Source organism: Aspergillus stella-maris (genome assembly GCF_047715825.1).
Source record: "Aspergillus stella-maris strain CBS 113639 unplaced genomic scaffold BDV14scaffold_19, whole genome shotgun sequence".
NCBI classification, from domain to species: Eukaryota; Fungi; Ascomycota; class Eurotiomycetes; order Eurotiales; family Aspergillaceae; genus Aspergillus; species Aspergillus stella-maris.
Genome location: NW_027396813.1, coordinates 319,086 through 345,929, shown reverse-complemented (window position 1 = coordinate 345,929; position 26,844 = coordinate 319,086). Strand labels below are relative to the sequence as shown.

Sequence of the window (26,844 nt, the reverse complement as noted above, 5' to 3'; positions counted from 1 at the left end):
CCACCTGTTTAACTAAACAGGCTAGAGCCAGGGTAGCTTATTCTGTCTTTTGTGGAGGAAAAAGTCTGACGCTGTTCTCTTGTACGTCACAGGATGTCCAGTCCATACCTAAGACTTTTCCCACCCCCGCCCTATAGCCTAGTCTATAAACAGTCTGTGTGATGGAAGGAAGAATAGTTACTAAAGACCCCAGGATATGAGTCCCTGACGTACAACTAGGTGAAAAGTTGTAACCTTCATGGCTAGGTTACATGAACATGGTAGGTTGGTGTATGGCATTTTTAGAGACAAAGACAATGATATGTCCTTGATAGCTCAAACGTAGGGTGAATAGGCCGTTTAATAGAACCGTGAAGGGCCGATGACGCGATGTCATGTGTCATTTGCACAGCCATAAAGACGCCTTGCTAAACGAAAGATATAAGAGTGTCACAAGGTAACCTCGGCCCCGTCCCGAATTTGTTCCAGACGGATTGATCGGCTGCCTAGTTTTCTTGGCCTTGATGTCTGTTCCTGCCAGTGACGAGAGCAGAGGTGACACTGGTGAAGAACTTGACGTTCACAAGGTACTTACTGAGTGTCCTCCAGCACCTGATAGTGAGAAAATACCGGATCAAGGAGACGAAGGACAGGTCACAGAAACGGAAAACCCAACGTCGTCATTGTCATCATCATCGTCGTCGTCGTCGTCATGTATCGAATCAAACGCGAACCCTGGATATTTCCACCCAGACTCCTGGGTGTCCGCCAGGGTGCCTGATCAGGAACTTGATGCAGATGATGTGTATCTTCATCACAGACTTAAAGAGTTTCTGCAGGCGACGGATGATGCCAATCAAGGTCAAGAGATTGTTGGTCCTACTCAAGATAGTCATTCGACCCCGTCTGATCCACTCCTAGAGGAACAGTCACTATGTGAACCTCCTCGCCGTGAACCGCCCGTGCAACTCCCGGAGCAACCCCCAAAGCAACCCCCGGAGCAGCCCACCGTGGAGTCCTCGACAATCGAAACAGTTTGCTCCCTCATTGTCTACCGCTGCCGTTACTGCGGTAACATCTTCCACCGCAAAGGCCGATACCTCTCACACCTATCAACAACGCACGACCCGAGTACCAGGGAAGAACGGAGGGATAGCAGACCAAACAGCTGCAGCTACTGCGGCAAGCAGTTCACATCACGAGGAAATCTCAGGCAGCACCAACTCTACAAGCACGACATCCCACTAGACAGAGCCACAGTTGAAATCACTTCCCCCAGCGCATACCCCTGCGAATACTGCCAAGATGAATTCAGCCATGAGTCTGCGCTGAAACGACATCGCACAGTCAGGCACCAGATTCCTTACCCGGACCCCGTCTTCGCCTGCTCACACCCAAATTGCGTCAAGGCCTTCGGCAGTAGATCGACTCTAAAACGGCACGAGCGGACGGTCCATAGCGCCGCTTCAAAATGGGACTGCCCGGTCCCACATTGTCGGCGGAAGTTCAGGCGGCGGGATTATGTCGTGATCCATGTGCAGAAGACGCATAGGTTGGTTGTACCTCAGCGGCCTGGGCAGGGGGCGGGTGGTGGGGGCGGAGGTCGAAGTGCTTTCTGATGAGTGATGTGGTAGCTATTTTTTGGTCAGGCTGGAAGTGCGGTGTTGTCTAGGAACGTCAGCCTATGGAGGAGGGTAGCGGGTTTGCGAACCCGCGTCTGAGGCCCTAGGTTTTATGATCTTAATGATTAATGCCCCACTGTAACGATACAGTCCGATTAATATCTACTTTGTTCATTCTTGAAAGCCTCTATAACGGATATAAAAGGAATAATCCTGTCAAGTCAATAATGCGCATTGTGAGCGCACAGAGATCTAAATAATGATTCAGAACACAATAAAGTTAAGGGAAAGAAAGCTTTGTTCACTTGTCACTTACCTTCTTGTATTATATAGACCACCTAGCCATTAATCTAATTTTTAGAAAATCTGCTTTCTAGTCAACGCGTACTCCTGGGTCATACATCTATATTATACAACAGCCGAGAACGTATCCTAACGCTTCTAGAACCAGAAGAATCTACATTAAACATGGACAGCGCGGTGCAGACTCTACAACTGTCCAGTGTGAGAACCACCGCACACAGGGGGTCTCTGCCGCCTGACTCGAGCACACAGGAGTCTACAGGTTTGGCCGGACAGGATGCTCCACTAGAGTCTACTTCTCTAGAAGTTAATATCTCTATAGACCAGTCTTCCCTTTCCCAACCAAGTCAAAATCACAGAAGATTTCAGGTAAGACACAAACCCTGAGTGCTGTATCTGCACCTTTAGAATAGCATCCTACATCTTACGATCGGCGCTAACATCACGCACTAGATATGATTCCCTCTACGATTGCAAGATCTGCAACGACAAACTTGCTACTTTGAGCAAGTTGCTGATGCATCAGAAAAAGAGGCGCACCGGTTCATCACACGTCTGCGAGACCTGCAAAAAAAGACTAAATAGTACCTACGCTGTGAACAAACACAGAAAAATATTTCACCCCCGGGTTTGGTGCAACTACTGCCAAGAAGGATTTGCGCAACCCCGGGCTCTTGTTAGCCACCAGAGTTTAGTCCATAAGGCTAATGATGCCAAAAGCATTCCACAGGCTCTCAGGCAGAAGTGCGAAATTTGTCACAAGGTCTTTAAGCAACGCAAGTATCTGGCGGGGAGAAGAACAGCCTTGATTAACTAAATTAAACTAAAACTACTCGGCGCCACAACGTAAGAGGCAATACCGGACGCTTCACCAGTCACCAAGGGTTCACCCATATACAGACGGCGAGGAATATGTCGATTCATTCGGGGATGCAATGGACAATTTGCTGAATCGCTTCGCCGATGTAGAGCGGGCACGGGAGACGAGGAGCGAGGGTCCCGAAACGCCACGCCGGCCACCGCAAACGCCGTATGAGCTTCCGGAGGTTGTGCTCTATTCCGCGGGCAGTCCAAAGTCGGGGTCCCGGCGGCCGAGCCTCTCACCGGGCCTCCCGACGCTGGGTCACCGAATGAAGAAAAGGACTAACCCGAAAACCATCTCTTGGCACAGATTGATACCGGCCTTCAGCAGATTGGGCAAGCCCAGTTGATTGTCGCGTCAGTCCTTCGCCTAGCTAGCATGGGCAAATCCGCCCTGTCCGCCGATGAAACATCGAGCGTGACTCTTGCCTCGAAGAACCGAGAAGAGGGCAAAGATGCCCTGTCCACTACAAACGTTTCAGGTGTGACTCTTACCTCGCGATGTCGAGAAGAAGGCAAAGATGCCCCATACATCATGAAGTGTCTTGCATCATTCCCGCATCGATGCTATAGTCTTCCTCATTGTAGCAGCCATTCCCGTTGACCATGGCCTGTTACCAACTTGGACAGCAGAAACCATGCCACCCAAATAACGTTATCGTCGGTGGCTTTCTCCCGCCCCCGCGGCGCTCGTCGCTCTCAGCCAACCCGCCGACAGAATGTCAGTGCAGCTACCCCATTTCCCAAGTCGTTATCGTCACGTATTGATGGTGTGCACACAGCAGCCTTTTGAGCCTGAGTACTATCAGTACCTGAAACGTCTGTCAGAGAAACGTGTTCATGACCTAAGTGAAAATGAATTGGTAAGTCTCCTTTACATTCCCCTATTCCTGGTTGACACTTGCTAATGTTCCTGTCGTAACTAGCAAGAAGTCATGGTCTACTATGAGCACAAGTGACGACCCTGGAAGCCGTCGTCGATACGTACAAAACCGCATAAATCTCTGCCGCCGATTGTCTTAAGCGCAAGAGACAGACTACGAAGATCAATGAGACGACCAAAAAGCTGGGAGACTTGAACGTTGGTGGGAAGCGTGGGAGGGTGGCGGGGAAGCAATGGACGAATACCCATATGGCTGATGTTTGCAGCCTAGGCACTGGCCTGAAGCCGGCGAATGTGGACAGCGCCCTTCTCAGCGAGGCCATGAACAGGTGCATAGCCTGCTTGCTCTGGATGGCCATCGAGGCCTACAAAGCGCTGGCGCACTGCGCCATTCTGGGAATCGACCACGGTCTGCTCCGCAGAAGACCACTGTGCTCCGTCAATACCCAGTTCATTAGTTGACTCTGTTAAGGACCATGGTCATAAAAAGAAGAAAGCATGTATGTAAAGACAAAAACAACCTATCGAACCCCATGATTACTAGAATATAGACTTCGTTGATACAAATCTCCTTGGACCCTGGCCAGAAAGCGAAGAAAAAATGTACGCAAAAACGATCACAAGCTATCGAACATGGTCATTATGGAATATGAACTTGTCTGATGCGAATCTCTTGGAACAGCTCAATGAAACTGCAGACTTATGCATTATGTATTATCAAATGTGTGCCAAAATCAAACACAAACAACATTACCCAAACACCAACGCTCTGACCTCAATACTCTCCCTCGGTCTCGAGGCCTCCGTCGACCGTGGATCAACAAACGCCGAATGCGGGACTCTCTTCGCAACACCCTCTTGCGTATCCGAGCACTTGATCAGGATCCTCTCATCGTTATCGATGCCCGACCAGTACAGCCACTGTTGATTCGGGTTATACTTTACGCCCATGGTCTCACCGGTGTAATGAGGATACCGTCGTTCAATCTTGCTGAGGTCTTCCGGTGCGACAGAGGTAGCAGTCGCAAAGGCCAAAGGCATGCTCTCCACCTTTCCATTCAGCGGACGCCAGACGTTGATGATGCGGTATCGACCCTTCAGCAACTCCTCCGCTTCAGCGGGGTCTTTGACGTGTTCGCGTACCCGGAGTTCCGCAGCATACGGAGTCTGATCGACATGGGCGAATATGACAGGCTGCCGGTCCGCCTCGGGGTTATATCTCCGTATAGTATGGTCGAATATAACCACCTTGTGAGCGCCAGGGACATTCTGAAGAATAAGGTCCTTGACCTCGTCGTAGTACGTTGATTTCACCGTCTTGTCGGAGTCCCATGATTCGTATGTCAATGAAGATGGGATGTTTTGCAACACCGCGAACGCATCTTTGTCAAGGTTGAAGTCTTTCTCTTGACCCCGGATGTCCTTTAGGGAGACCTCATGGCTAGCAGCGTCATAGTTCTCAGAGGGCTGCCCGACGGCCGGTACAACCGCGTGAGGTATAGAGCCATCTTTGGGAGGGTCGAGGAAGCGGAGTTCCACGTTGACAGGGCCGGAGAGAGACATATTGTCCTGTGTCTTGGTATAAACTCAGATCTGATTAGATTGCGGGAGACCCAGTAGCGATCTTGCATACACTGAATGTTGTTACCAACTACCCATGTCGAGAGAAAGGGTGGTTATATAGAACATGCTGAATAATTGGGAATGCGCGGAGTGATGACAAATCGCGAGAGTTGTGAGGCCAAAGTGGCCAAACAGAATGCATCAACAGCGTCATAGCCCGGTCAGCGCCGGCGATGGCGTGATATTCGCCGCAATGGCAGCTTGGTTATCGGGCCAAGGGACCAGGCACTGCAGAGATCACACTACTACTTAAACAGCAGGCGCCAATCTTGGTTTCTTCCCCGCGTCTTCTTTTTCTCTTCCTCCGCTGCTGCGCGTGGCCACGATGTCCTACCAACGTGCTGAGACACGACCACGGTCGGAAACCCCGAGAATGTTTTCCACAGACTCGAGATCATACCTAAATCATGTTCACTGTTCACTAATCAAAACTCCGAGTAACTCGGCGTGTCAGCCTTCAGCTCGCCCACCGGCACATTATGCAGACCCAGTGGGATAGGCAGATCACGGCCAGTTCCGGCTGCTTCGACCGTCTTCTCTCCACTGTGGATAGTTCCGCTGCCAATTGATCAATCACACTCGCCCAACGCTTTAACGTTTCGATGCCTGAGGTCCTCGACCCCGCGCGGCTCAGTTGTGCCGGTGGGAGCTGCTGAGAAATAAGTCACTGAGTTGGCAGGACGTGACACGTATAAAGCCGGACTCCTGCGCATGGAATTAGAGTAACAATACAGCAACAACAGTCAATTGACTTCTCTTCACAACAAGCAAAGACAATGGCCTTCGGAACAATCTACAGCTACCCTCACAACCCCCGGGTCTCCAAGGTACGACAACACCTTCACCACTCCAAACACTCAAATACTAACTTCAGCAGATCCGCGCAGTAGCAAAAATCAACGGCCTAACCATCGAAGACGGCGAATTCCAATTCCAAACAACCAACAAGACCCCCGAATTCCTCTCCAAATTCCCCCTCGGCAAAGTCCCCGCCTTCGAAACCCCCGACGGCGTGAACCTCTTCGAATCAAACGCAATCGCACAATACGTCGCTGAGAGCGGTCCAGCCAAGGACCAGCTGCTCGGCTCTACACCCGCCGAGCGCGCAGCGATCCAACAATGGGCTGCCTTCTCTGAGACCGAAGTCGCTAGCAACGTCGTGACTGCCTTCCTCCCCCGCTTCGGACTCGTTCCTTACAATGAAGAGACGGATAACCGGGCGATCGCAAACATCGAGCGGGAACTCGGTGCGCTGGAGCGTCATCTGCAGGGTAAGGACTGGCTGGCGACGAGTGAGAAGTTGAGTCTTGCGGATATTGCGGTTGCGAGTGCCCTCGTTTGGGGCTTTATGTTCACTGTTGATGAGGAGATGAGGGGGAAGTTCCCGGCTGTTATTGCTTGGTGGAAGCGGGTTGCTGAGAGTGAGGGTGTTAAGGAGGCGTTTGGGGAGACGAAGTTTGTTGAGAAGAGGGTTGTTCCGGAGAAGAAATAGATCGACCCCTACTCAGGGGAACAATAGATCTGCATGGATATATGTCATAGAACCGTGAAATTATGCTGCTTGAGGTTAATCGAATATCCTATCCGTACTATCCCCTTCCCCTCTATACCAACTCTCACTCCCCTCATCTGCGCGCTGCACATCAACCTTGAACTCCTTCCTCACCTCGATATCACCCCTCTCGACAAGATCATCTGGGAACTCGTCCGTGTCGGTACCCCCATTCGCGCGCTGAATACTATGCATCTGATACTCGCTCTTCCCCCTACCAGTCCCATAGTCACCCCCATATCCATACCCCGACCTGAACCGCCTCCCCGTCCCATAATTGTTCAGCCCTCTTGTCCTCGACCGTGTCCTAGAACTAAAAAGTCCCAACCAAGGCATATAATTCCTAATCAACGGCTTAAACCGCATCAGACAAGCACAAATCACGCCTAGATTCAGCTCGATAACGCTCCATGTTCCGAGGATCGCTTGTGTCCAGGAGGAGTCGGGGTTGTAGGCGTGGCCGAGGCGGATTACGTAGGGAAGGCGGGATATGCTGCAGATGAGGACGCTGGATTTTGTTAGTTTGGGTTTCGGGCTTTAGGGGAGGGGGTGAGGAAAAGGGGGGGCATACCCAGATCCTAAAGCGAGCAAACATCCAACGCCAATCCGTTGTTTCAGTGGTAATCGGAGGTTATGAATCGTCGGTAAAGGCAGCGCAACGACCGCAAAGTCAGACGCGATGTTCAACACTGCGTTTGCCAACAGAACATCCTCAAGACACTTTAATGTCCCATTTTTGAGCGGACTACACGGTCCGCCGATCATTATGCAGAGCACCAGTGTATATGCGAATATCAACGCGGCGATTACGATAACGGTGTACCGGTATAAAGTTGAGGGATTGATGCGGTAGAGGACGGAGAGGATTGCGAGTTTTGTGACCATGGGGCAGATGAGGTAGGTGAGGGTGTTTGGGAGGATTTCCTATTGTCCTGATGTTAACCAATGTATTGTGTATTTTGGAGCGTTAGGGCTACCTTGTTCAACTGCAACAGTTGCGCTTTCGTCACGTCCCAGAGGTGCTTCCCCCAGCCGTACTTGAACAGTCGGATGATTGTCGCAAAGTAAGCCGCCGACAAACCGTAGGATATTGAGATCGTTACTACCCCCATCAGCCTTTTGACTTTATCAATTACAATAGGAATCAAACCAAGATCAACCTCAACCCTCCTCACCAACCTAACCGCTTGAAAATACCGCAGCGCCACACAAACCGTCGCCAGCAGATACGTGACCCCAAACGCAACAATCAACCCAATCTGGAGATGATTGTACGGCGCGTAGAAATGCGATAACTGGCCGGCTGGCGGGTCCATGCCTGGACTGGTATCTAGGTCTTCGAGTGTTCCTGAGCCTGAGGGTGGAGGCTTGTGAGACATTGTAGACGTCGAGAGCTCAATGCAGCTCAAGTGAACTCAACTGAACCCAAGCTTTTTGCAAGAACTCTCGACAAGCTCGACACTGGACGAAAGTTGTATTTGAACTCCTCCCGCCATAATCCACAGCAGCGCCATCACCAAGCCCTGAAACACTGGTCCCTGCAGAGTGCTGCAAGCCCGTCGGGAGAATACCCCTGCTAGCTATATTAGACCCGGCCAGTTTCCCCATTTGTCAATGACACTCCGAAACAATCCTAGTCAGTCAAAGCGCCACAAGGAGGTACTACTGAAACCATGTGGCTCTTTAAGTTTGAGCGGGACGTTCTGGAGTCTGGACTTTCTAGATTCTAGATCCTGGACTGTGGCGTGTGGAGGTCCGAAGCTAGCAAGGTACCATCCCCACCCCGCAATTATTGAAGCCTCAAATCCGAGTTTACGGAGTACGAGGGGCACGGTCCTCTTCGTCATATCGAGAGGGTTGACAAATGGATGGATGGAGGTTGGCTTCTTGGAGGACCGACCAGGGTCATGATTTGGTCTCCTTGGCGGGCATGATGAACAATTGTCTTGTCCTGTAGTTGGTACTTCGTACCTTGTAGTATTGACAAAGACATGACTCAAGCAAGGCTGAACCCTACTTTCTGGATTAAATTAATGAGTCGTGACTCAGCGGGAAACTTGAAGTGCGGAAGCCCGGATGTCATTGCCTGCAGGTGCGATCTGCGTCGTTCTTTCCCTTTCATGGAGCGGCGTGGGAGTATGTCCTTCAGATTCTACGGCGCATTGGATTTCTTTACCACGGGGACTTTCGACCCTGTTCCTAGTATTTGCGCTTGTCTTGCGTCCCGAGAGGTGATGATATTAACGCTTCCGTTAGGAAACGAAACCTAGGGCTTCATAGCTTTTCATCTCCTCGGAGTCCAAAAACCATGGTCATAATCGCTTGATGGCAAAAGCTTGTCGAGAGACAGCCCAAATGGCATGAGACCAATTTTATATCTTATCGGATACATTCGAAGACACCTAGGAGAATAGCGGGCGGCCTTCGGTAGGCGACGCCAATCAAGTACGACCATGTACGAAGGGCATATCGAGAGAAACCAGACTTCACGTGCGTTGACAACCACCAACCACTAGCGAGCTCCTTGCAAGTGGTAGCCCAAGGCAGTGCTTCCTTGCTATGCATGGATACCTGAACTGACATATGACACTCCCGACAACGATCCGATGAGCAGATGATAAGTCTTTCGACCGTTCGCCGAACATCCAGGATACTTGCGAAAAGAAAATTTGTTGACCATGGCCACTCGTGTGCTTTCAGTATCCTCGTCAGCCAGTCATAATTTCTCAAAACCTACAACACCTTCTATCAAGCTGATCGCAAACCATGGAATAGAGGGAGACTGTCACGCCGGCAAAACAGTTCAGCATCTATCACGGTTACACATCAACCCCCCTCCAACCAACCTCCGCCAGGTGCACCTCATGCCGATAGAAATACTCCACAAGGTTTCATCCGGGTTGTCAGCGTCGGGACAAGCCTCTCTTCTCAAGGCAGGCGCACTTGGCCAGAACATTACCACTGAAGGCATCGACTTGCTCAACATGTCCACGGGAACAGAACTACACTTTGTCAGTCCAGCAACAAAAGACGGCGACACAACCGGCCCGATTCTCGTTCTGACGGGTCTGCGTAACCCTTGTTCCCAGATTGACAAATTCCAGTCTGGTTTGCAAGAGCGATTGGTCGTTCGCGATGCTCATCGAACCATAACTGATCGGTTAGCCGGGGTGATGAGTATTGTTAAGCAGGGAGGGGTGGTGAAACCTGGAATGAGAATTGACGTTGTTAAGCCTGCAAAGCATGCCCCTCTTGGTGTTGTTTAGGAAACAGATCTTATCTTGTCGATTCAGTGGGGCATTATATATTTCTGAGTCCTGAATCAGGTGTTTATACTTTTAAATCAAGTCATCTGGCATCCCTCGACCATGGCCTACCAGCTGCTTTCATCTCACCCCATCAGCCGCAAAACACCAAGCCATAAGCACGAACAGACTTCCTCGTCATAACCAACCAAAGTTGGATACACAAGAAGCCACCCTCGTGTGCACCTTCAGCTCCAAGCCCCACCATAGTTAGAACGACAAGGCACTCCACCGATTACTCATCGGCGGCCAAATGAGGGGCTGCAGATCATTGGCATAAATATCACCGTTGAACCCCTGGACTCCAATTCCTAGAACCACAAACAAACAAAATGTCCGAATCAAAGACTAATCTCAACCCCGTCTCAATCGAGGCCCTGCGCACCATCCTCAAGTCCTCCCTCGTGTTCACCCCACAAGACGAAGGCTACGAAGGCGCGATAAGACGGTGGTCCGATACCGGTCGAAAGGAAGCTGTATTTGTCCCCCCACCATCACTTTTAGGATCTTGATATACTAATAAATCCAGGGAGTCGTGATCCAACCAACAGACGTCGAAGACGTCGTCACAGCTCTAATCTGGGCTCAGTCATCGCACAGAGATGTCATTGACATCGCCGTAAAGGGAGGAGGACACTCCGTCTCAGGAACAAGTTCCAGCGACGGTGGGTTAGTTATTGACCTAAGCCGCATGAACAGCGTGTCTATCGATAAAGAGTCCAAGACCGTTACCGTCGGCGGCGGCGCAATCTGGAAGGATGTTGATGAGGCTGCGGGCTCTGCTGGTCTCGCCGCTGTAGGAGGGACAGTCAACCATACTGGTGTTGGCGGATTAACATTGGGAGGAGGGTACGGGTGGCTTTCTGGTCAATACGGACTTACAATTGATAATCTGCTTTCTGCCACTATTGTCACAGGGAAGGGCGAGATAATCACTGCCTCCGAGACCGAAAACTCCGATCTATTCTGGGCTCTCCGCGGGGCGGGATATAACTTCGGTATCGTTACTAGCTTTACATTCAAAGCTCATGAGCAGGTTAATCCCGTCTACGCCGGGATCCTGGGATTCACACCCGAAAAACTCGAATCCGTCATTGAAATCCTCAATGGCCTGTTACTCGACAAACCGGACCCGCGCTCCGGCGCAATCTGCATCCTCGCCCAACCACCCGGTGCACCCGTTCCCATGCCAAACGTGATAGTATTCTACAACGGATCTCAAGTCGAAGGCGAAGCCCGTTTCGCGGACTTGTTAAAGCTGGGACCCGTGCACAACACCGTCTCCACAATCCCATATTCCCAAATGAACGCCCTGCAAAACCCCATGGCAACATACGGCGATCGCAAATCGTTCAAGGGTGTTTTCTTTAATCCACCATTGTCACCTAGTTTCGCTAGGAAGATGCTTGATGATTTTACCGCAAAATTAGGCAGTGATAGTGACCTCCTCCAGTCGGGATTATTGCTCGAGTTCTACGATATGAGCGCCACCGTCGCGATCCCCCGGGACGCAACGGCATTTGCGTCGAGAGGAACAACGCAGAATGGACTTATTAATCTGCGGTGGACGGATAAGGGGAAGGATTTGGAGCATCGGGCTTGGGCTAGGGAGATGCAGGAGAAGTGGAAGGGGGAACTTGAAAGGGTTGGGGAGGGGAATGTCGATGTTACGGGAAGGGAGGGCGTGCCGCAGTATATTAATTATGCGGAGCGTGAGTTTCTTATTTACTACCAGTATTTGTTTGGATGGAAGATGCTAATGCTTTATTTATGTGTAGCTGGTGATGTTGTCGTGGGGAATATTTACGGGGAGAATCTGCCGCGGTTGAGGGAGGTCAAGGCTAAGTATGACCCGGGGAATATTTTTAATAAGATGCATCCGATCAAGTAGATGGGTGTCTTGGGCCGGGGTCGGAGCGGTGACTCGGGAAAGATGGTTGATAATCTTGGAAAGGAGGAGCCCTCGAGGTTTGAGTATCTGCATGGTCCATGATCCTATAATATATATTTAAATACTTGTAGGTATCTTTGAAGATACATCAAGAAAACGCTGTAAAAACATACAAACAAACCCATACACCACATATCTTCGTATTCCCATGCAACCAGCCATACCTCATTAATCCATCCCTCACCCCATTATCCCGTAAATCTAGACACTCTCCATCCTCGCCGTGGCAGCCCTCTTCAAATTCATCGCTTCTTCAGCAACAACCTGACTAAAGTTCTCTCTCGCACGCCGTTCAATATTCCTCGTCGCCTTTGAATGCCAAATCGCCCATGCTACGACACCGACCATGGTCGCTACCGTAAGTGGCACTGTGAGCGCCCAAAACACCCAGAAGTGCCCCGTTGCTACGTCGTTGACGGATGCCTTTTCCCAGTCGAAGAGGGGCATTGATAAGAATGTCTATGTATCCTGTTAATACGGGAGATGAAAGATTATTGGAAGGGGTGCACGTACAGCGACGAATGTAGCGGGGAGGAAGAATGTAGTTAGGAAAGCAATGATCTTCATCGAGGAGCTGTCGCGTTTACTTGCTGCTGCGATCTCGCGAGAGTCCTGGGCTATACTCGTGCTGAGAAGAGAGTCGTTCTGTGTAATTAGTTGGAATAACTAGATTTGTTAGTATACAAGGTTGCTAGGACATGGACGGGGACGTACTGTAGAATGTTGACCCTCCAATCGTTCCTTGACACCGCCACGCAGGAGAGAATGCGAGATAGTACTGATCATAAACTCCGCTCGCTCCTGTAGCATTCTCGCCGCAACGCCATTTCCCAGCCTATCGCGCGTCTCCGGCATAAATCGTCCCTCGACAAAGGATAGCTTCTTAACGATATACTCCGCGCACCACTGCGTTGACCGGAGCGTCGCCATGGCCAGATGCACGCCGCTCCGGGCTCTACTCAAATTCTTCACGAGAACCCGGTAGTCAGGCAATACACCCTGGTTCTCGGCTAACAGGCCGTACCCCGTTGCACCCTCCATTTGCTCCAGTGTCGTTTGGAAGCGCTCGAGGTACTCGATGTTTCGGTCCACTGTGAACTCCGTGGCCACGAGTGGTAGGAGAAGTGGATGGGGACACATTTCGAATTCGAACATGAGGTTCTGGAACTGGGAGGTGAGGAGCGGATTGTGCGGCTTTTCGTCTGTGATTGAATTCTGCAGGAGGATGGTGTCATAGTACATGATACCACGGGTGATATTCGTTTTGGGGTCGTATCGAAGAAATGTAGTGATTGACGAGAAGTCTGGGGTTCGTGGTCGGGCGAAGACTATACCATTCAGTATTGTTTATTCTAGAAATAAAGGGAGACTTACGCCAACTATCATCAAGCAGAACAAACATTCCCACCGCACCAGACCTCAGCGACGAATAATGGTGGTTATGGTTCGGTAAGCCAAGCGCTTCATTCAATGCATCCAACAAGGGAATGCCGATTTTCGGCAGCGACTGAAACGAACAATGCACGATCGCGATTTGGAACCCGGACGAGGGGGCTCGTTCCTCTATCAGAGGCACTGGCGCCTCGAGTTGCTCAATGATCTCGTCTTGCTTGTAGCTGTCAAAGTGGCGGAGGACGGCCGGGGTTGGGTCCGAATTCGACGTCGAGTCATACTTCCAGTACTCCATCAAGCCTATCTCCGTTACTCCGTCAGACGGCAGACCGAGTCTGGTATTCGTAAGGTCCCAGAACCATTCTCGTGGGGCAGTTTGAGAAGGCTGAGGGCGCCCATACCAGTCAGTCGGCTGCGGAGCGGGTTGCGTTGGAAAGGGAGTGTTATCCATCATTTCGAAAGACAGTGCAGCGAGATTTTCCCCTGTTGACTCCTGGCATGGCGCTGACAGGGTTCAAATATCTGCAGCGGACCCTGGTCGGGCGGCTCCGTGAAGAAGGCAGAAATAGCAACTTTGAGGCTTTGAGGGTAGCCATTTCATCGCGTGCAGGGCCAAGGGTGGCTTTGCTGAAGACCTTGCTCTATGAATGGCATTGAAAGTGGCTTGGGCGGCAGCTTGACCTATACAAGCTAGTCAGTCTGCTAGCTTGGAACAATATTGGTGTCGTATCGCTGGGTAATGATTCCTGGACATGGACTAGGCGCTTAGCCCCCAAACATGGACAACAAGCCACTCTTTGGACATTTTACTCGTTATCGGGTTGTGTGAGCTGGAATAAATAGCAGGAATGTCTTACTTTAAGTGTAAGTTCTGAGTACATTCTGGCGGCTATTAGCAGTACAATAAGCAGGAATATATATCCTGGGGTATCGATCGTGTGGAGGCTGTGGTTGGGTAAAACTCCACTGCTTCAACAGACCAAGCTAGACCCTGTTCGAATGCATAAGATCCGCCGCAGAGGCCGAAACATCGAAGTCTGTACTTAGATTGGGGTGGTGCGCTCCTGAGCACTGTGCCGAAAGTGCCTACCTCGATTAACTTGTGGAGGTCGCAAGATCGCCAGTTGTTTCACAAACCCCCCAGACATTGGTAGGATGATTGTTCAAGATATACCAAGTGAGAGCGCAGTATTCGAGACAACGAATTGTCGTGCTCTTGCTGGTTCTGAGATGATCTTATGGGTGGCCCCATCCCAAGCTGGGTCGGAGAGATCGAGCACATGCCCACTATTGCCTCAGAGCTCAGGTCTAGCTATCGCTACGAAATTTCTACTCGGTGGCAACCCATCCCCTACCTAACCACCACGCTCGTCTTGTTATGGACGCATGGACTTGAATGAGAACCGCCCAAGTCAAGGGTTGACTATGCGCCTGGCCACTGAGGAGCCCCATCGAAGTACTGACTGACATAACAAATGTTAGTTGCCTTTAAAGCACCCCGACTTTCGCGATCAGAGGGACAACGACGCAATATCACCGTTGGACAGACAGTTGAGCCCAAAAGGTGGTCCATGGTCAGACGAATCCTGCTTTCCGATGCCAGGACGGGAACTAGGAATCATCACTGACGACTAGCAATTTCTTGTACCATCCAAAGACGTCAGATGTGACGCAAAATATCAGGTCAGGATGTGATGTGATACGAAGGACAAACTTGTCTATCAGCGATCAAGACATCTGACGGACCAGCTGGCTCGTCAGACCGCAGCTTCAGGAAACCGTTTCACATTTAATCCCCGGGAACCGCGTCATTGGACAGCTGAGCTCTGGACACGCGGTTCGTCAAGCTCGACCCAATGGCAGGGGATATCTAAATTAATATAGCTTCATTATCGCCGATCGGTTACCTCCCTTGTTTGTCGACTTTGCCACCTCCACCATGGAAGACCCTGTGTGGCTTCGCATCCCGTCTCTGTCGTCATCGTATTCCTTCCCATTTTCGATCCAAGCTGGACATGCAAGGGTGTCCTCGACGCCGCTGACAGCTTGTTGTCATCGTTGTCGAATGAGGGTTGGAGTGATATCAAAGATGATGAACCCTTTGGTGTGACGTCATCTAGGGGGAGGTCTATATAGTTCCCCTTCAACACCATAAACAACATCAAATTCAAAAAAAAAACTTTAACAACTCACTCAATATTTCAAGCTACACCTAACCGCCAATATGCCTCTCTTCCACCGTGACTCGGTCTCGTCCTCGTCCCGTTCCTCCATCGAGGAACCCAACACACACCGCACAACCCACAAGTCTGGCGGTCTCTTCGGCCACCGCAACTCAACCTCTACCTCAAGCACAGGCTACAGCTCCTCCTCCGCCAGCGGCAGCCGACATGGCACAACCCACGGCCACGGCCACTCTCACGGCCTCTTCCACAAGCGCACCGAGGACCCAGCTATTACTGCTGCGCGGGATAGAGTCTACCGTGCTGAGGAGGCGGAAAGGGCTGCCGATAAGGCTCTTTACACGAGTCGCTTGGCTGTTAGAGATGCGAGAAATAATGTGAAGGAGTTGGAGAGGGATGCTGCTGAGGAGTATGGCCCCCCTTTTCATTCTCTTGTGGAGAACAGTGCTAATGAATGCAGAGCCCGTCTAGCCAAGGACAAGCAAAAGGCCTCCAAGGACATCTCGAAGAGAGCCCGTCCGCTCGGTCGTAAGTGGTGATCCTTTCCTGAGCTCTTTATATTACAACTATACTGCTTGGGAAGGGTGCCGAGTCTAATCATCTGCTGCGTATTAGGCCACCACTAAGCTGATTTATCTGTGCGACCGAATTTTCTTTATTGTGATTTTGCGATCATCTGATCTGATATCCAATCTGTACATTATGACGAGCTATGACTCTGTATATTAGTTTCCTATGTTCTTTAGCGTGTGGAGTTTACGATTTAATAAGAACTATACCACAAAGAGCTTTCCAAATACCGTACCATCTCCTTGGTAGCACGTTCACCACCACAAAGATCAGCTAACACCCCATAGAACTAGTATAATAATCCCAAGCCTCCCAAGTCTCGTCATACTACTCCCACACCATTGGCAAATAAACCCTCGACCACTCCCCAACCAAATCAGACGTATACTGCGCTTTCCTCTCCTCCCAGTACTCCGGGAACCAACCTGATTATTCCCAGTCAATGATAGCAAGGACTCGATACGGTCGGGTAGATGAGGTAATGATATTAGACGGGGGCAGATCTCCGTGTGTGAATTTTATCGCGCAGGTATCTGGGAGGTCATCTCGGAAGGGTTCTATGGGTATGGACTCTGGACCTGGAACCTGTCTTTTGTGGAGGGATGTGAACCAGTTGTGGAAGGCATAGACTGAAGGGAAGGGTCCTGCTTCGGATAGGTAGTTTATGTGGAAGGCTCTGTCGTAGAGGAGGCATTTTGTGATGCTTCCTGCAAAGCATAAGTTAACACCCCTACTTACTCTAGAACGTACACCGAATGTCATACCAACGGACTGATCCGCTGGATCTTAGGCAAGACATCGGAGACCATCGACCGTGGTTCGTAACTGGGCACATATATACTGTCGGTCCACGTTTTTCATAGTATCCCAGGCTTGTTCTAGGGTTTGACCCGGATATACTCAATGTATATATACTTGATTTCACCATCCGTCCGCCATCCGTAGATCCCAGGAACAAAAATCGGTTCTTGAGGAGTTGATTAATCGCGTATAGAGTATACGCCTCGTTGATATTGACGAGACACCCCCACTTAACGAGCAAATTCATATCTTCAAAGACGACGGGCGGAGGCCGAACGGTATCTGACGGACTTTCCATCATGGAATGAGCTCTGCTGGAATCCGGAGTAAATCCCGCATGAGAATGTGATCTAGCTTGCTCCTGCGCATTCTGCGGTGAAGGTAATTCCGTGCATCTCTCGAAGAAAGAAGAGTCCTTGACATCAAAGTTCTCATCTCTAGGAACCATCAATGGAGTCAGACGGATGAAATCAGCCTTGTCAAACATAGTGGAGTATCAATCTCGCGCATCTACATCAAGGTGGGCCAAATGGCTCTCGTAGAGGGGCAGGGGTGCGAAGTGACATGTCACGTGGGGACTTTGGAAGGGATGGAGCGTGCGGTGGCTGTGCAACGCAGCAGGCAGGCAGTTGGATTGAACAGCGATAACAAGCCACAGACGATTTCTCAAGGTCTCTACTCTGCGCGGAGCATCTCTTCGCTTTATGGAGTGGTCTTGAGTTGCTTAAGGCAGCTTCATGGTACGCATTCATTGTCATTACAGCAGAGAATAGGAAACCAGGCTTCGAGAGACAACGGTAGAAAAGAGGAAAATCCGGCCCGTCGGAACCCGAAAATTAGACGGCGCCGAACACGAGTATCCACCCAATCACTGCACCTCCTGCTGAAATTGGGCGTTGGAAATGGGGCCAGTAATCTCACGGTCGTCTTTATCGTGCATTTCAGGTTCGGACACGGACGAACTTTTGAATGTCATCTCGGAGGTATCTAATTAGGCTTGATAGAAAGAGCTGGATGGCCGTAAATGCTTGGAAGTTGGATGTCCAGCTAAGTTATTAGAAGAGTTAGGGCTACCAGCCACCCAACTGGGATCATGCAGCGGGATCCTTTGCCTTTTCCGTTGTGTACCGTCCATTAGTTAGTAGTAATTAGCTGAAGCCTAACCTACCCTGACCGCAACGGCAAGATGCATAAATAGCGCAGCCTTCCGTCCTCACTCACTTTCCAGTCGCTCCTGCATTTGACCCCATCATACTCCCATCTAACACCGCAGGCCGGGGTCTATTCAATATGCCGACCAAAACAATCCTCATCCTCGGCGGGTCGTACGTCGGGATCTCCAGCGCGCATTATACATTAAAACACATCATCCCGTCTCTCCCCTCCCCAGAAGAATATCAAGTCGTTCTTGTCAGCCCCTCAGCCGAAATAATCGTGCGACCCGCGACACCGCGCGCATTATTATCAGGTGATCTTCTCGACCAGAAGAAACTGTTTCAAGATCTCAAAGGGCATTTCGACCAGTACGCAAAAGAAAACTTTAAATTCATCCAGGGTCTCGCGAAGAATCTCGATCATGCGAATCGCGTCGTCACTGTTGAGCTAGTCACAGCCGAAAGTGGTTCAAGCGCGGAATGCGAGATCGAGTATCATGCCTTGATAATCGGGACGGGATCATCGACGCCATCACCGCTCCTAAGTCTAAACTCGTCATCAAGCACGGAGTTAAAGAAGAATTGGTCTTCCTTTCGGGACGCCCTGAGCAGCGCTAAATCAATCGTGATTGCAGGCGGTGGAGCAGTTGGGATTGAGACTGCGGGTGAACTAGGCGAGCATCTTAACGGGCGCGCGGGGTTCTTCAGCAGTAAGCTGGTGAATCCAAAGGTAAAAATCACGGTTGTTAGTTCTGCAAGCGAGATCCTCCCTGTTCTTCGACCGGGGATTGCGCGTGGTGCAGAGGGGTTACTGGCTAAGGTCGGCGTTGAAGTCGTGAAGGGCGTCAAGGTGGAAGAAGTTACGCCCCTGGACGAAACCGAAGCAAGAGATGAACTTACTGGAGCTGTGAAAGTTGCTCTGAGCAATGGTGAAACCTTCGAAGCGGATTTGTTTATCCCTGCTTACGGCACAACACCGAATACATCCTTTGTGAGCGAGGAGTTGAAAGGCGAGGATGGACGAGTCAAGACGGACCCTCAAAGTCTTAGGGTTAAAGATGCAGGTGAACGAGTCTATGCAGCTGGTGATGCCTCGGACTATGCGCGGCCGGCTGTGCATATTCTCACGGAGGCTATTCCGGTTCTGTGTACGAATCTCAAGAGGGATTTGTTGAAGGAGGCGGGGGAGACGGTGTCTGGGGAGGATAGGGTATTCAAAGCTGATGAGAGCGAAACGCACCTTGTGCCGATTGGGAAGAGTAAGGGTGTTGGCGCCGTCAAGGGCTGGAAGGTCCCGTCTTTATTCGTCTGGTTGATCAAGGGCAGAGATTACTGGCTTGGGATGACGGACTGGAGTGGGAAGCAGTGGGCCAAAGAGGCTTGATCTTTCATTTTCTCGGGATGTACGAGAATGTATACGGGCACTATCTAACATAATTCATCTAATAAGAAATATACCACCTAGCACTTGGAAAGATCGTCGCACAGCTCATAGGAACGGACCACGTCCTAGGGTTTGGGTGGAAACCATGAAGTTACCGCACTTGACAAGATAGATATCGGCACTGGTCTAGTATCGGTCCAAACTCCCAATAAAAGGCCAAGCTATTGCCTTTGGCTGGCGAATGGCCTCTTCATATGGAGGCGGAGTGGACAGACGGGGAAGGTCAGGGACATCAGGGGGCGGTCCTTGCTGGCCACTTGCTTTCCAAGCCGCCTCGTCCTGCTTTTGCTCTCTCTCCTCTTGGGAAAGAGCCGTCGCGTGCGAGGGGCGAATTGTAGGGTCGTCGTCTTTGATGGCGGTTACTGGGATGGTGATCAATGATGGATAAACATCCCCATCCGCAGCAGGTACTTCAGGAATCCTGTCATGGCAAATCATGTTCATCAGAAACTTTCCTCCTTGGACTGACACCATTGCCTGGTCGAACTCGTTTGTCATTGCTGTGACCTCCACTTCTTTGTCTGCAACATCAGGCACCTCCAACCACTCCATATGACACCCGGTATATCCATACTTTGCAAGGAGTTTCCGCAGCTCGCCCAGATAGTCCGCCATATCGTACACAACATATCGCGAAACGAGGACTGCCGTGAGGTGTAAATCAGGAGGAAAGAAGTCGACTCCTTTCGTATGTGGAAAATAAAGAAGGCCGGCCTCGACGCGGTTCCTGAGATTTGCGAGTACCTTCTTGTCGTCGGCATCGAAGGCGCCAACTGTCACGACCATCGCAGCGAGTGAACTGATCACAACAACGCAAAATGACCCTGGTGGCATAGACCAGGACACACCGGGCGGCCGCAACCCACGGAGGCAGTTGAAGATCAACATACAGGCCTGGTTGTCCGGGAGTTCGTGAATGTCTTCTGGGGCTTCGTTCCAGCGGCGGTCTCGCTCTTCTGCTTTGGTTTCGGCCCGTAGATAATTCTCGAGAGCTTGCTTTGCCAGCTCGCGTGCGAGCTGTTCTTCGGGGCTGGGATCTTTGTACTCTTCGTCATCGCTGTGTTCCGGCTTGATGGTTGCTCCGTCGTCCTCGATCCACTCCTCGGTCGGTTCGTCGTCATCGCCCATTGAAATGTCTAAAGGGATGAACATATAATAGATAGAAATAGAAAATATGAGTGAGTGCCTTTTTGCGCAAACGATTCATCTTGACGAGGCTGGGTGAAGGGTGTCAACAGAGGTCAGCCATTTTTCCAGGTCGCTCCTTCCACCGCAAGACTCATAATGTTTTCAGAGCCACTTGGCCAGTGTATCTTAAAAACTCCAGGTTCTCCATCGCTGTTGGTACCGTCGCTCTCCTAGTACTGGCGTTCCCAGTCCTTCCCGTGTTGATGTTTCCGTCGAGTTAGGTCCCGACGCGCTATGTTTTCGTTGCCAGCTATCGAGATCACTAACGTACAATATTCTCAGAATGTTCATGAGTTTAGATCATGCCGACAGGCCCGTTCGTCCGCTTTCCAGTCCGTACGCTTGGGGCGCTTGCTCAAGAGCTGTTGACTGCGCAACGGTTAATGGCGAGAACATGTCTCTACCATCGAGGCTGGGAGCGGCCGATCATCCATGGTGAGAAGAGAGTGTCGACTGCGACATATAAAAACATTATCAAGTACCGAGGCTGTGGGAAATCTGAATCTTTATTGCTGGCAGCTTCCAAGAATAGCCACATATTTTGAACTGTTGTGTTGCAAGGACTATATATATGCACTTTAAGACAAGATCCGACTATACCCAGCACTTCTCCACAACGCGTTACCAGTACAAGGACAGTGCTATGGCAGTGCATACTTCGCAAATACAACCATTCAGACCAAGGGCACAAGGAAAGTTTACATCAGCCTTACTGCTGACTTGATCCACGTGCTGATTTTTGGCGCCATGTTTTACGCGAATACCTATGGCCCTCTTTGAGCAGTTCCACAAATTACCACATCAAACTTGAACACACCGCGCCGCTAAACCTTTAAAGTCGGCTAGTGTAGGGTCAGGAAAAATTTCAAAGTACCAAGCCTCCATCTCCCATTTCGCGCCTCGTCGCCTGTGCCCTCGTTAGATCCGCCTAGGGGATTTAGACCATACCTTCGGCAGGAAGTCCCGACTATACCCTTGATTCGGCTTGAACAAAGTGACGAAGCAAACAAAAATGTGTTATTCATAGGTGCCAACTGCGGCTGGACATCTCTCCTTGTGACGCCTTTATAACCTCAAGATTGCCATTTAGAACTGTATATACAAGAGTATCACGACATCAAGGAGGCTTTCAGCGTCATTGTGACCACGAACAAATTTTATAGTGTGTTGTCTATGCCATTGTTCCTCCGTCGCACCAAACTCACCCAATAAAGAGCTTCCCCTTTATTTACGGCCATGATGAATGTCTAACACAATGCTAAACAATATTGGGGGCAGAGTATGCTTTTAATTAATAGCCGCTGGCGGGATGGACGACAATAAGACCAGATTCTTGACAAACATTTTGGACTAAAACACCGTGCACAATTGACTTTCACAGGCCAAAGGTCTTCCTATGTCAAGGTTAAAACGAGAGATGAGTCACATGACGTATAAACATTGTCAAGAATGCTGCTGCTTGATGCCTTATCATTACCGGCTTTGTTCACGAACTACAGTACACTGCAACCTCAGCCGGCACGTCGCTTGAATTCCAACACCAACTCGATTAACCGCAAAATGATATTAACTTCCATAAATATGCCTTCCTTTCTCCAACTTACACCTCCCCAGGACGTTGTTTCTACCGTCAAGACCAAACCTTCTGAAAACGCGAGCAACAATATCGAGGCCGAGACAGAAACTATGACGGGCACAAATAACGGCGATGAGATTAATGAGACCACAACGGCGGAGCGAAACCACCGCGAGCGTATTAAGTCTCTCGTCGTCGAAGCGGAAGGGCAGCACTTGTTCACCACCATCCTGCTTCACGGCTTCGGTACCAATGGTCAGATCTTTGGTGAAGAATTCATGAGGAAGACACAGATGGCAAAACACATCCCCAACGTCAGGTTCATCTTCCCATCCGCACCATGCCGTTGCATGTTGATGTGGAAGCGTGCATGGAGCAAGGCATGGCTCTCTATTTATGTTGTCACTGGGCGACACAGACCTTGACAACGGTGAGCAAATCGATGGTCTCCAGGAAGCAGCCAAGGAAATCTCGGAGCTCATTGCGAAGGAGGCAGAGGTCTTTAAAAGACGCTGACACCCCCGTGGAAAAAGACAATGATTGCTTCAAAAGGATTATTCTCGGGGTGTATCTCAGGGATGCGCGGCATTCGTCTTCACGATGCTCGCAGAGCAAAAGATGCTTAGAGGGTTAATTGCATTGAGTGGATAGCTTCTGTTCGTAGGCGAGATCGCAGGCATAGTTAACCAAGATTTCCCAAAACCCTGGAAGAGGACTGGTTTAACCTTGTTAAAATAAGGAGACTCCTCTCCCCAAGCATGTCCACGCCAGGAACCACGTCCGAATCGCGATCCCCTCCCTTCCATTCCCCCCTTCACTTGCTTTTTTAAAAACGTTCGCTACAAACATGACGACGGCACCTTCCCACCCCTCAAGAGCTATGTTCGGGAATGCATCACACACCCGGACAGAATAGGCTGTCAAGACCTAGACAAACAGTTCTGGGAGATTTGCCCACAGGCCTCGATACCCCCCTTTTCATTGGACACGGCGCCAAAAATGAGGTTGTCTCCGTCGAGTCAAGCCGCAGGATGCGTCGGACCATCTCCGGCGAATTCTACAATTTCGTCACGTATAAAGAGTACGAGGATGTAAATCACGAGTGAAACTTAGAAGACCAGATCAGGAATATTATTTCGTTTTTGTCCGTTAAAGTCAAGATCCCTCACAATAAGGTGATTGCTGGCAAGATCAGTGGGATGAGCGCGCAATGAGCGGCGTATTTTGAGGATGAGGAAGTTGAGTATGGAGATTTCCAATCATCAATAATGGGCGAGGAACAGGAGGGAGAAGAGGAGGAATCGTGAGCACAAGATACTGTGATAGAGAAAAAAAGGTGTTAATGGAGTTTGGGTGTCCTAGGTACCTCGGTCTCTTGATAAGCAATCTTACTGCACTGCACATTTGACAAGAAAATTACCCCATAGAAGATCTAGCCTGTAAAATACTACACACTGTATGACTTCATCGTAGCTCTCCGTGGCCAGGAGTCCAAGCCACCACAACCCCCACAATGAACCCATCTAACCTGATCAACTTGTGGCTTATACACCCCTCAAGAGTAATCATCCAGATTACCAAAAAGATTTAGATCCAACACCAGTCCAAATGCCGGTGAGTCAGCGGACGTCCGCTCGAAGCACATACCAATCCGAGTCTAGCCTGCACAGCCCTAAGAATGGACCCAGACGCCCTTTCGCTAAACTAAACCCGAACAAGAAGCCAAATCGTAGATGGGACTGGCAAGCCTCGTATCTGATTTTTAGGGTACATTTTCTGGCGAATTAGCTTTTAATGTGTGGGCTTGGTAATGCTTGTGCTTGGGCGTGCAGCGGACACGTCCGGTCGTGGTCTGAGTTATGCCTTGGTTGAGTGCTTGTTTGTGGGTTACTGGTGCTCTCAGCCTCAGCGGTGGGGTTGAGGCGTAAGGCAGAGAGATCAGCTACGATTCGGATACTCGAGGCAGAACCTCAAGCATCTGGACATGGTCGGGATGGTGTATATAATGCTCCACGAATTCGCTTGAAGATGTTCATCACCACAATCTCCAGATCTACACAATGGCCTACTTCCTCTACAAGAAAATCAAAAAGTCGCGCGCGGCTAAAGCGCAAGCTGATGTTTTCCCACTTGAGCCACAATCCAGTCCATTTGGAAGGACAGAAGATGGCGAGGTTCTTTCTTCACTTCCTCAAAAAAAGCTTGAGAAAACAAGTACCACGCCTGAGGAGAAAGCCGAAAAGCGCCGCCGTCGTATCTACCGGTTGAAGTTAATCGGTGCCCTGTTTATGCCCTACCTCCTTGCGACACTTGATCTCACCATCGTCGCGACGTCTGTTCCATTCATCGCGTCGCATTTCAGTACGCCCCATGTCATACTTGCCACTCTACCGAAGAAAATATACTGATACGTCGTAGACGAACTTGACGAACTAAACTGGATAGTAACAGCCTTCACACTAACATCAACAGCCCTAATCCCCACATTCGGGCAAATAACAGATATATTCGGGCGCCATTCCACCCTGCAACTCGCTACATTCCTCATGCTCGTTGGGTCGACTTTATGCGCGGCGGCTCAAAACTGGGGTATGCTTCTCTTCGGGCGCGCATTGCAGGGGACGGCCTCTGCGGGGCTCATGACGACTATTTTCATTGTCCTTGCCGATGGAGTTAGTTTGGAGGAGAATGCGAAGAATAATTCGGTTTTCTCGTTGATTGCGGGCGTTGCGTACTCTGTTGGGCCGGTTGTGGGGGGGTATTTGACTGATGTGAGTAATTTTCTTCCTGCTGAGGGTGGAATATCGAATGGTATCGGAACTAATCTTGATAGGATAACTGGAGATATTGCTTTGTTATATCTATTCCGGTAAGCCAATCTCTAGTTCTCACCCTGGTCGAGACTAATGTTGGATATAGATCGCCTTCCTCTCCCACATTGTCATCTACATCCTTCTGCGCAACGAGCTCAAACCAGGCACATACACCCACCGCGGATCTCGCCTATCCTCGTTCCTCTCCGCACTTGGCACGATCGATATCATCGGTACAATCCTCTTCATATTCGGCGTCGGCCTCATAATCCTCGGCACAGCCTGGGGCGGCTCAACATACCCGTGGGTCTCAGCACAAGTCCTCGCACCACTGATCGTCGGCGGAGTCTGCTTCATCACGTTCTTCGTGTACGAGTACCTTCTTGAAAAGGGGACATTCGAGCGTATATTTCCACGCCAGAAGCCGATGATCCCGTATAGCATGTTCAAACGCCTCGATACACTCTGGCTCGTCATTTTGCAGTTCGCGGCTGGCACGTCGATGTACTCGGTTTTTTACTATATTGGGGTTTATTTTACCCTTGTTGAGGAGTATCCGGCTAGTAAGGCCGGTGTGCAGTTGTTGTATTATATTCCCGGTCTTGGAGGTACGACCATACCATACCCTTACCCCTTATCACTCAATGGTATGCTAATAAGAACTTTGGCAGTGGGCGTCTACCTCGCAATCCTAATGTGCAACACGCTCCCCGCACAAACATTCCACCCCTTAACCCTCGGAACACTCCTCGAAACCCTCGGCATAGCCCTCGTAACATACGGCATCCACGCCCAAAAAACAACCGTCCTAAACGGGATGATGGTTCTCGCGGGCGCCGGAACGGGTATTCGCATGATGCCTGCTTCTCTGCACGCAACGGGCGTCTGGCCAGACCGTATTGCTGCTGCGTTGTCGTTGTTGAGATTTGCAATGCCGTTTGGTGGAACGCTGGGTATTACGATTATGGGGAGTGTGTTTAATAATAAACTTGCTTCTGGAATTGCGTCTATTCCAGGTGTTTCTGGGGGTGATAGTGTTTCGGCGGAGGATCTTGCGCATGGAGGAACGGATAGTCTGTCTTTCATTGCTGATCTCCCGCCCTCTCTTCAGGAGGCTGTGAGGATGAAGGGGAGGGATGCGATTATGTGGGCTTATATTGCGATTTTGCCGATTCTGGGAATTAGCTTGGTTACGGGGTTATTTTTGGGTAACGTCTGGATTAAGAAAAAGTGTAGGACTGAGGAGAGCAATGTTGAGGGGGGTGCGACGCAGGAGGAGGAGGGGAGAACGGGGGAGAGTGAGGTTATTTATGTGCCTTATCTTTATGCGGTTTTTAAGGTATGTCTACCACCTGCTCTGTGACAATCTGATGCTGACGGGGATTATAGGGTGTTGATAAGTACAAGTATACCAGTCGGCCTGTCGTGGCTTCAACTAGGGACCCGGTGGCTGAGAGTGAATCTTAGATCCGGACCAGTCTGTTAGAGGGCGTCATCGAAGGTCAATCCGAGAGAGAGCTTCATATAATGCCGTTTCAATGGCATATCAGTCCCCACGTCCCCATCTCGTACATTCATTTTGTCTATGTTTAGTATCTGGAGACAACAGTTACTTGCTTTATTCACTCCATCGAACGTCAATAG

At 50.2% G+C, this 26,844-nt stretch overlaps 13 protein-coding genes across 13 annotated transcripts; 8 read left to right on the top strand and 5 right to left on the bottom strand.

Annotated features, from left to right (window-relative positions):
• Positions 1-503: 503 nt before the first annotated feature.
• BDV14DRAFT_198984 (uncharacterized protein) lies at positions 504-1,598 on the top strand (the record flags this gene model as incomplete). The annotated part of the gene is made up of 1 exon (XM_073773126.1): positions 504-1,598. One exon carries the CDS (start codon positions 504-506, stop codon positions 1,596-1,598), a length of 1,095 nt encoding a protein of 364 aa, XP_073629490.1.
• A 2,604-nt stretch (positions 1,599-4,202) lies between these two features.
• On the bottom strand, positions 4,203-5,860 carry BDV14DRAFT_39509 (uncharacterized protein). Its single transcript, XM_073776679.1, has one exon. The coding sequence runs from the start codon at positions 5,209-5,211 to the stop codon at positions 4,399-4,401; it is 813 nt and encodes a 270-aa protein (XP_073629489.1). The 5' UTR covers positions 5,212-5,860; the 3' UTR covers positions 4,203-4,398.
• Positions 5,630-6,801, top strand: BDV14DRAFT_39455 (glutathione S-transferase family protein). Its single transcript, XM_073776678.1, has 2 exons — positions 5,630-6,098; positions 6,149-6,801. The coding sequence occupies exons 1-2, from the start codon at positions 6,048-6,050 to the stop codon at positions 6,761-6,763; spliced, it is 666 nt and encodes a 221-aa protein (XP_073629488.1). The 5' UTR covers positions 5,630-6,047; the 3' UTR covers positions 6,764-6,801.
• A 37-nt stretch (positions 6,802-6,838) lies between these two features.
• On the bottom strand, positions 6,839-8,202 carry BDV14DRAFT_198981 (uncharacterized protein; the record flags this gene model as incomplete). The annotated part of the gene is made up of 4 exons (XM_073773125.1): positions 6,839-7,331; positions 7,395-7,747; positions 7,801-7,925; positions 7,974-8,202. 4 exons carry the CDS (start codon positions 8,200-8,202, stop codon positions 6,839-6,841), a joined length of 1,200 nt encoding a protein of 399 aa, XP_073629487.1.
• Positions 8,203-9,455: 1,253 nt separating this feature from the next.
• BDV14DRAFT_171223 (MOSC domain-containing protein) lies at positions 9,456-10,212 on the top strand. Its single transcript, XM_073768358.1, has one exon. It carries the CDS (start codon positions 9,502-9,504, stop codon positions 10,087-10,089), a length of 588 nt encoding a protein of 195 aa, XP_073629486.1. The 5' UTR covers positions 9,456-9,501; the 3' UTR covers positions 10,090-10,212.
• A 186-nt stretch (positions 10,213-10,398) lies between these two features.
• On the top strand, positions 10,399-12,196 carry BDV14DRAFT_208073 (FAD-binding oxidoreductase). Its single transcript, XM_073775320.1, has 3 exons — positions 10,399-10,604; positions 10,658-11,840; positions 11,907-12,196. Exons 1-3 carry the CDS (start codon positions 10,461-10,463, stop codon positions 12,017-12,019), a joined length of 1,440 nt encoding a protein of 479 aa, XP_073629485.1. The 5' UTR covers positions 10,399-10,460; the 3' UTR covers positions 12,020-12,196.
• On the bottom strand, positions 11,782-14,058 carry BDV14DRAFT_171221 (uncharacterized protein). Its single transcript, XM_073768357.1, has 4 exons — positions 13,454-14,058; positions 12,794-13,407; positions 12,593-12,745; positions 11,782-12,538 (listed from the first exon to the last, which is right to left on the bottom strand). The coding sequence occupies exons 1-4, from the start codon at positions 13,923-13,925 to the stop codon at positions 12,281-12,283; spliced, it is 1,497 nt and encodes a 498-aa protein (XP_073629484.1). The 5' UTR covers positions 13,926-14,058; the 3' UTR covers positions 11,782-12,280.
• A 1,569-nt stretch (positions 14,059-15,627) lies between these two features.
• BDV14DRAFT_171218 (uncharacterized protein) lies at positions 15,628-16,497 on the top strand. The gene is made up of 2 exons (XM_073768356.1): positions 15,628-16,063; positions 16,115-16,497. Exons 1-2 carry the CDS (start codon positions 15,696-15,698, stop codon positions 16,191-16,193), a joined length of 447 nt encoding a protein of 148 aa, XP_073629483.1. The 5' UTR covers positions 15,628-15,695; the 3' UTR covers positions 16,194-16,497.
• A 9-nt stretch (positions 16,498-16,506) lies between these two features.
• Positions 16,507-17,088, bottom strand: BDV14DRAFT_171216 (uncharacterized protein). The gene has a single exon (XM_073768355.1). The coding sequence runs from the start codon at positions 16,984-16,986 to the stop codon at positions 16,654-16,656; it is 333 nt and encodes a 110-aa protein (XP_073629482.1). The 5' UTR covers positions 16,987-17,088; the 3' UTR covers positions 16,507-16,653.
• A 1,174-nt stretch (positions 17,089-18,262) lies between these two features.
• BDV14DRAFT_171215 (uncharacterized protein) lies at positions 18,263-19,751 on the top strand. The gene has a single exon (XM_073768354.1). The coding sequence runs from the start codon at positions 18,316-18,318 to the stop codon at positions 19,561-19,563; it is 1,248 nt and encodes a 415-aa protein (XP_073629481.1). The 5' UTR covers positions 18,263-18,315; the 3' UTR covers positions 19,564-19,751.
• Positions 19,750-20,751, bottom strand: BDV14DRAFT_198974 (uncharacterized protein; the record flags this gene model as incomplete). Its single annotated transcript, XM_073773124.1, has 1 exon — positions 19,750-20,751. The coding sequence occupies one exon, from the start codon at positions 20,749-20,751 to the stop codon at positions 19,750-19,752; it is 1,002 nt and encodes a 333-aa protein (XP_073629480.1).
• A 1,641-nt stretch (positions 20,752-22,392) lies between these two features.
• Positions 22,393-22,903, top strand: BDV14DRAFT_198973 (uncharacterized protein; the record flags this gene model as incomplete). The annotated part of the gene is made up of 2 exons (XM_073773123.1): positions 22,393-22,706; positions 22,753-22,903. 2 exons carry the CDS (start codon positions 22,393-22,395, stop codon positions 22,901-22,903), a joined length of 465 nt encoding a protein of 154 aa, XP_073629479.1.
• A 1,503-nt stretch (positions 22,904-24,406) lies between these two features.
• On the top strand, positions 24,407-26,772 carry mfs56 (putative MFS multidrug transporter). Its single transcript, XM_073775319.1, has 6 exons — positions 24,407-24,748; positions 24,806-25,158; positions 25,221-25,256; positions 25,307-25,808; positions 25,872-26,539; positions 26,590-26,772. Exons 1-6 carry the CDS (start codon positions 24,448-24,450, stop codon positions 26,665-26,667), a joined length of 1,938 nt encoding a protein of 645 aa, XP_073629478.1. The 5' UTR covers positions 24,407-24,447; the 3' UTR covers positions 26,668-26,772.
• The last annotated feature ends 72 nt before the right edge of the window (positions 26,773-26,844 follow it).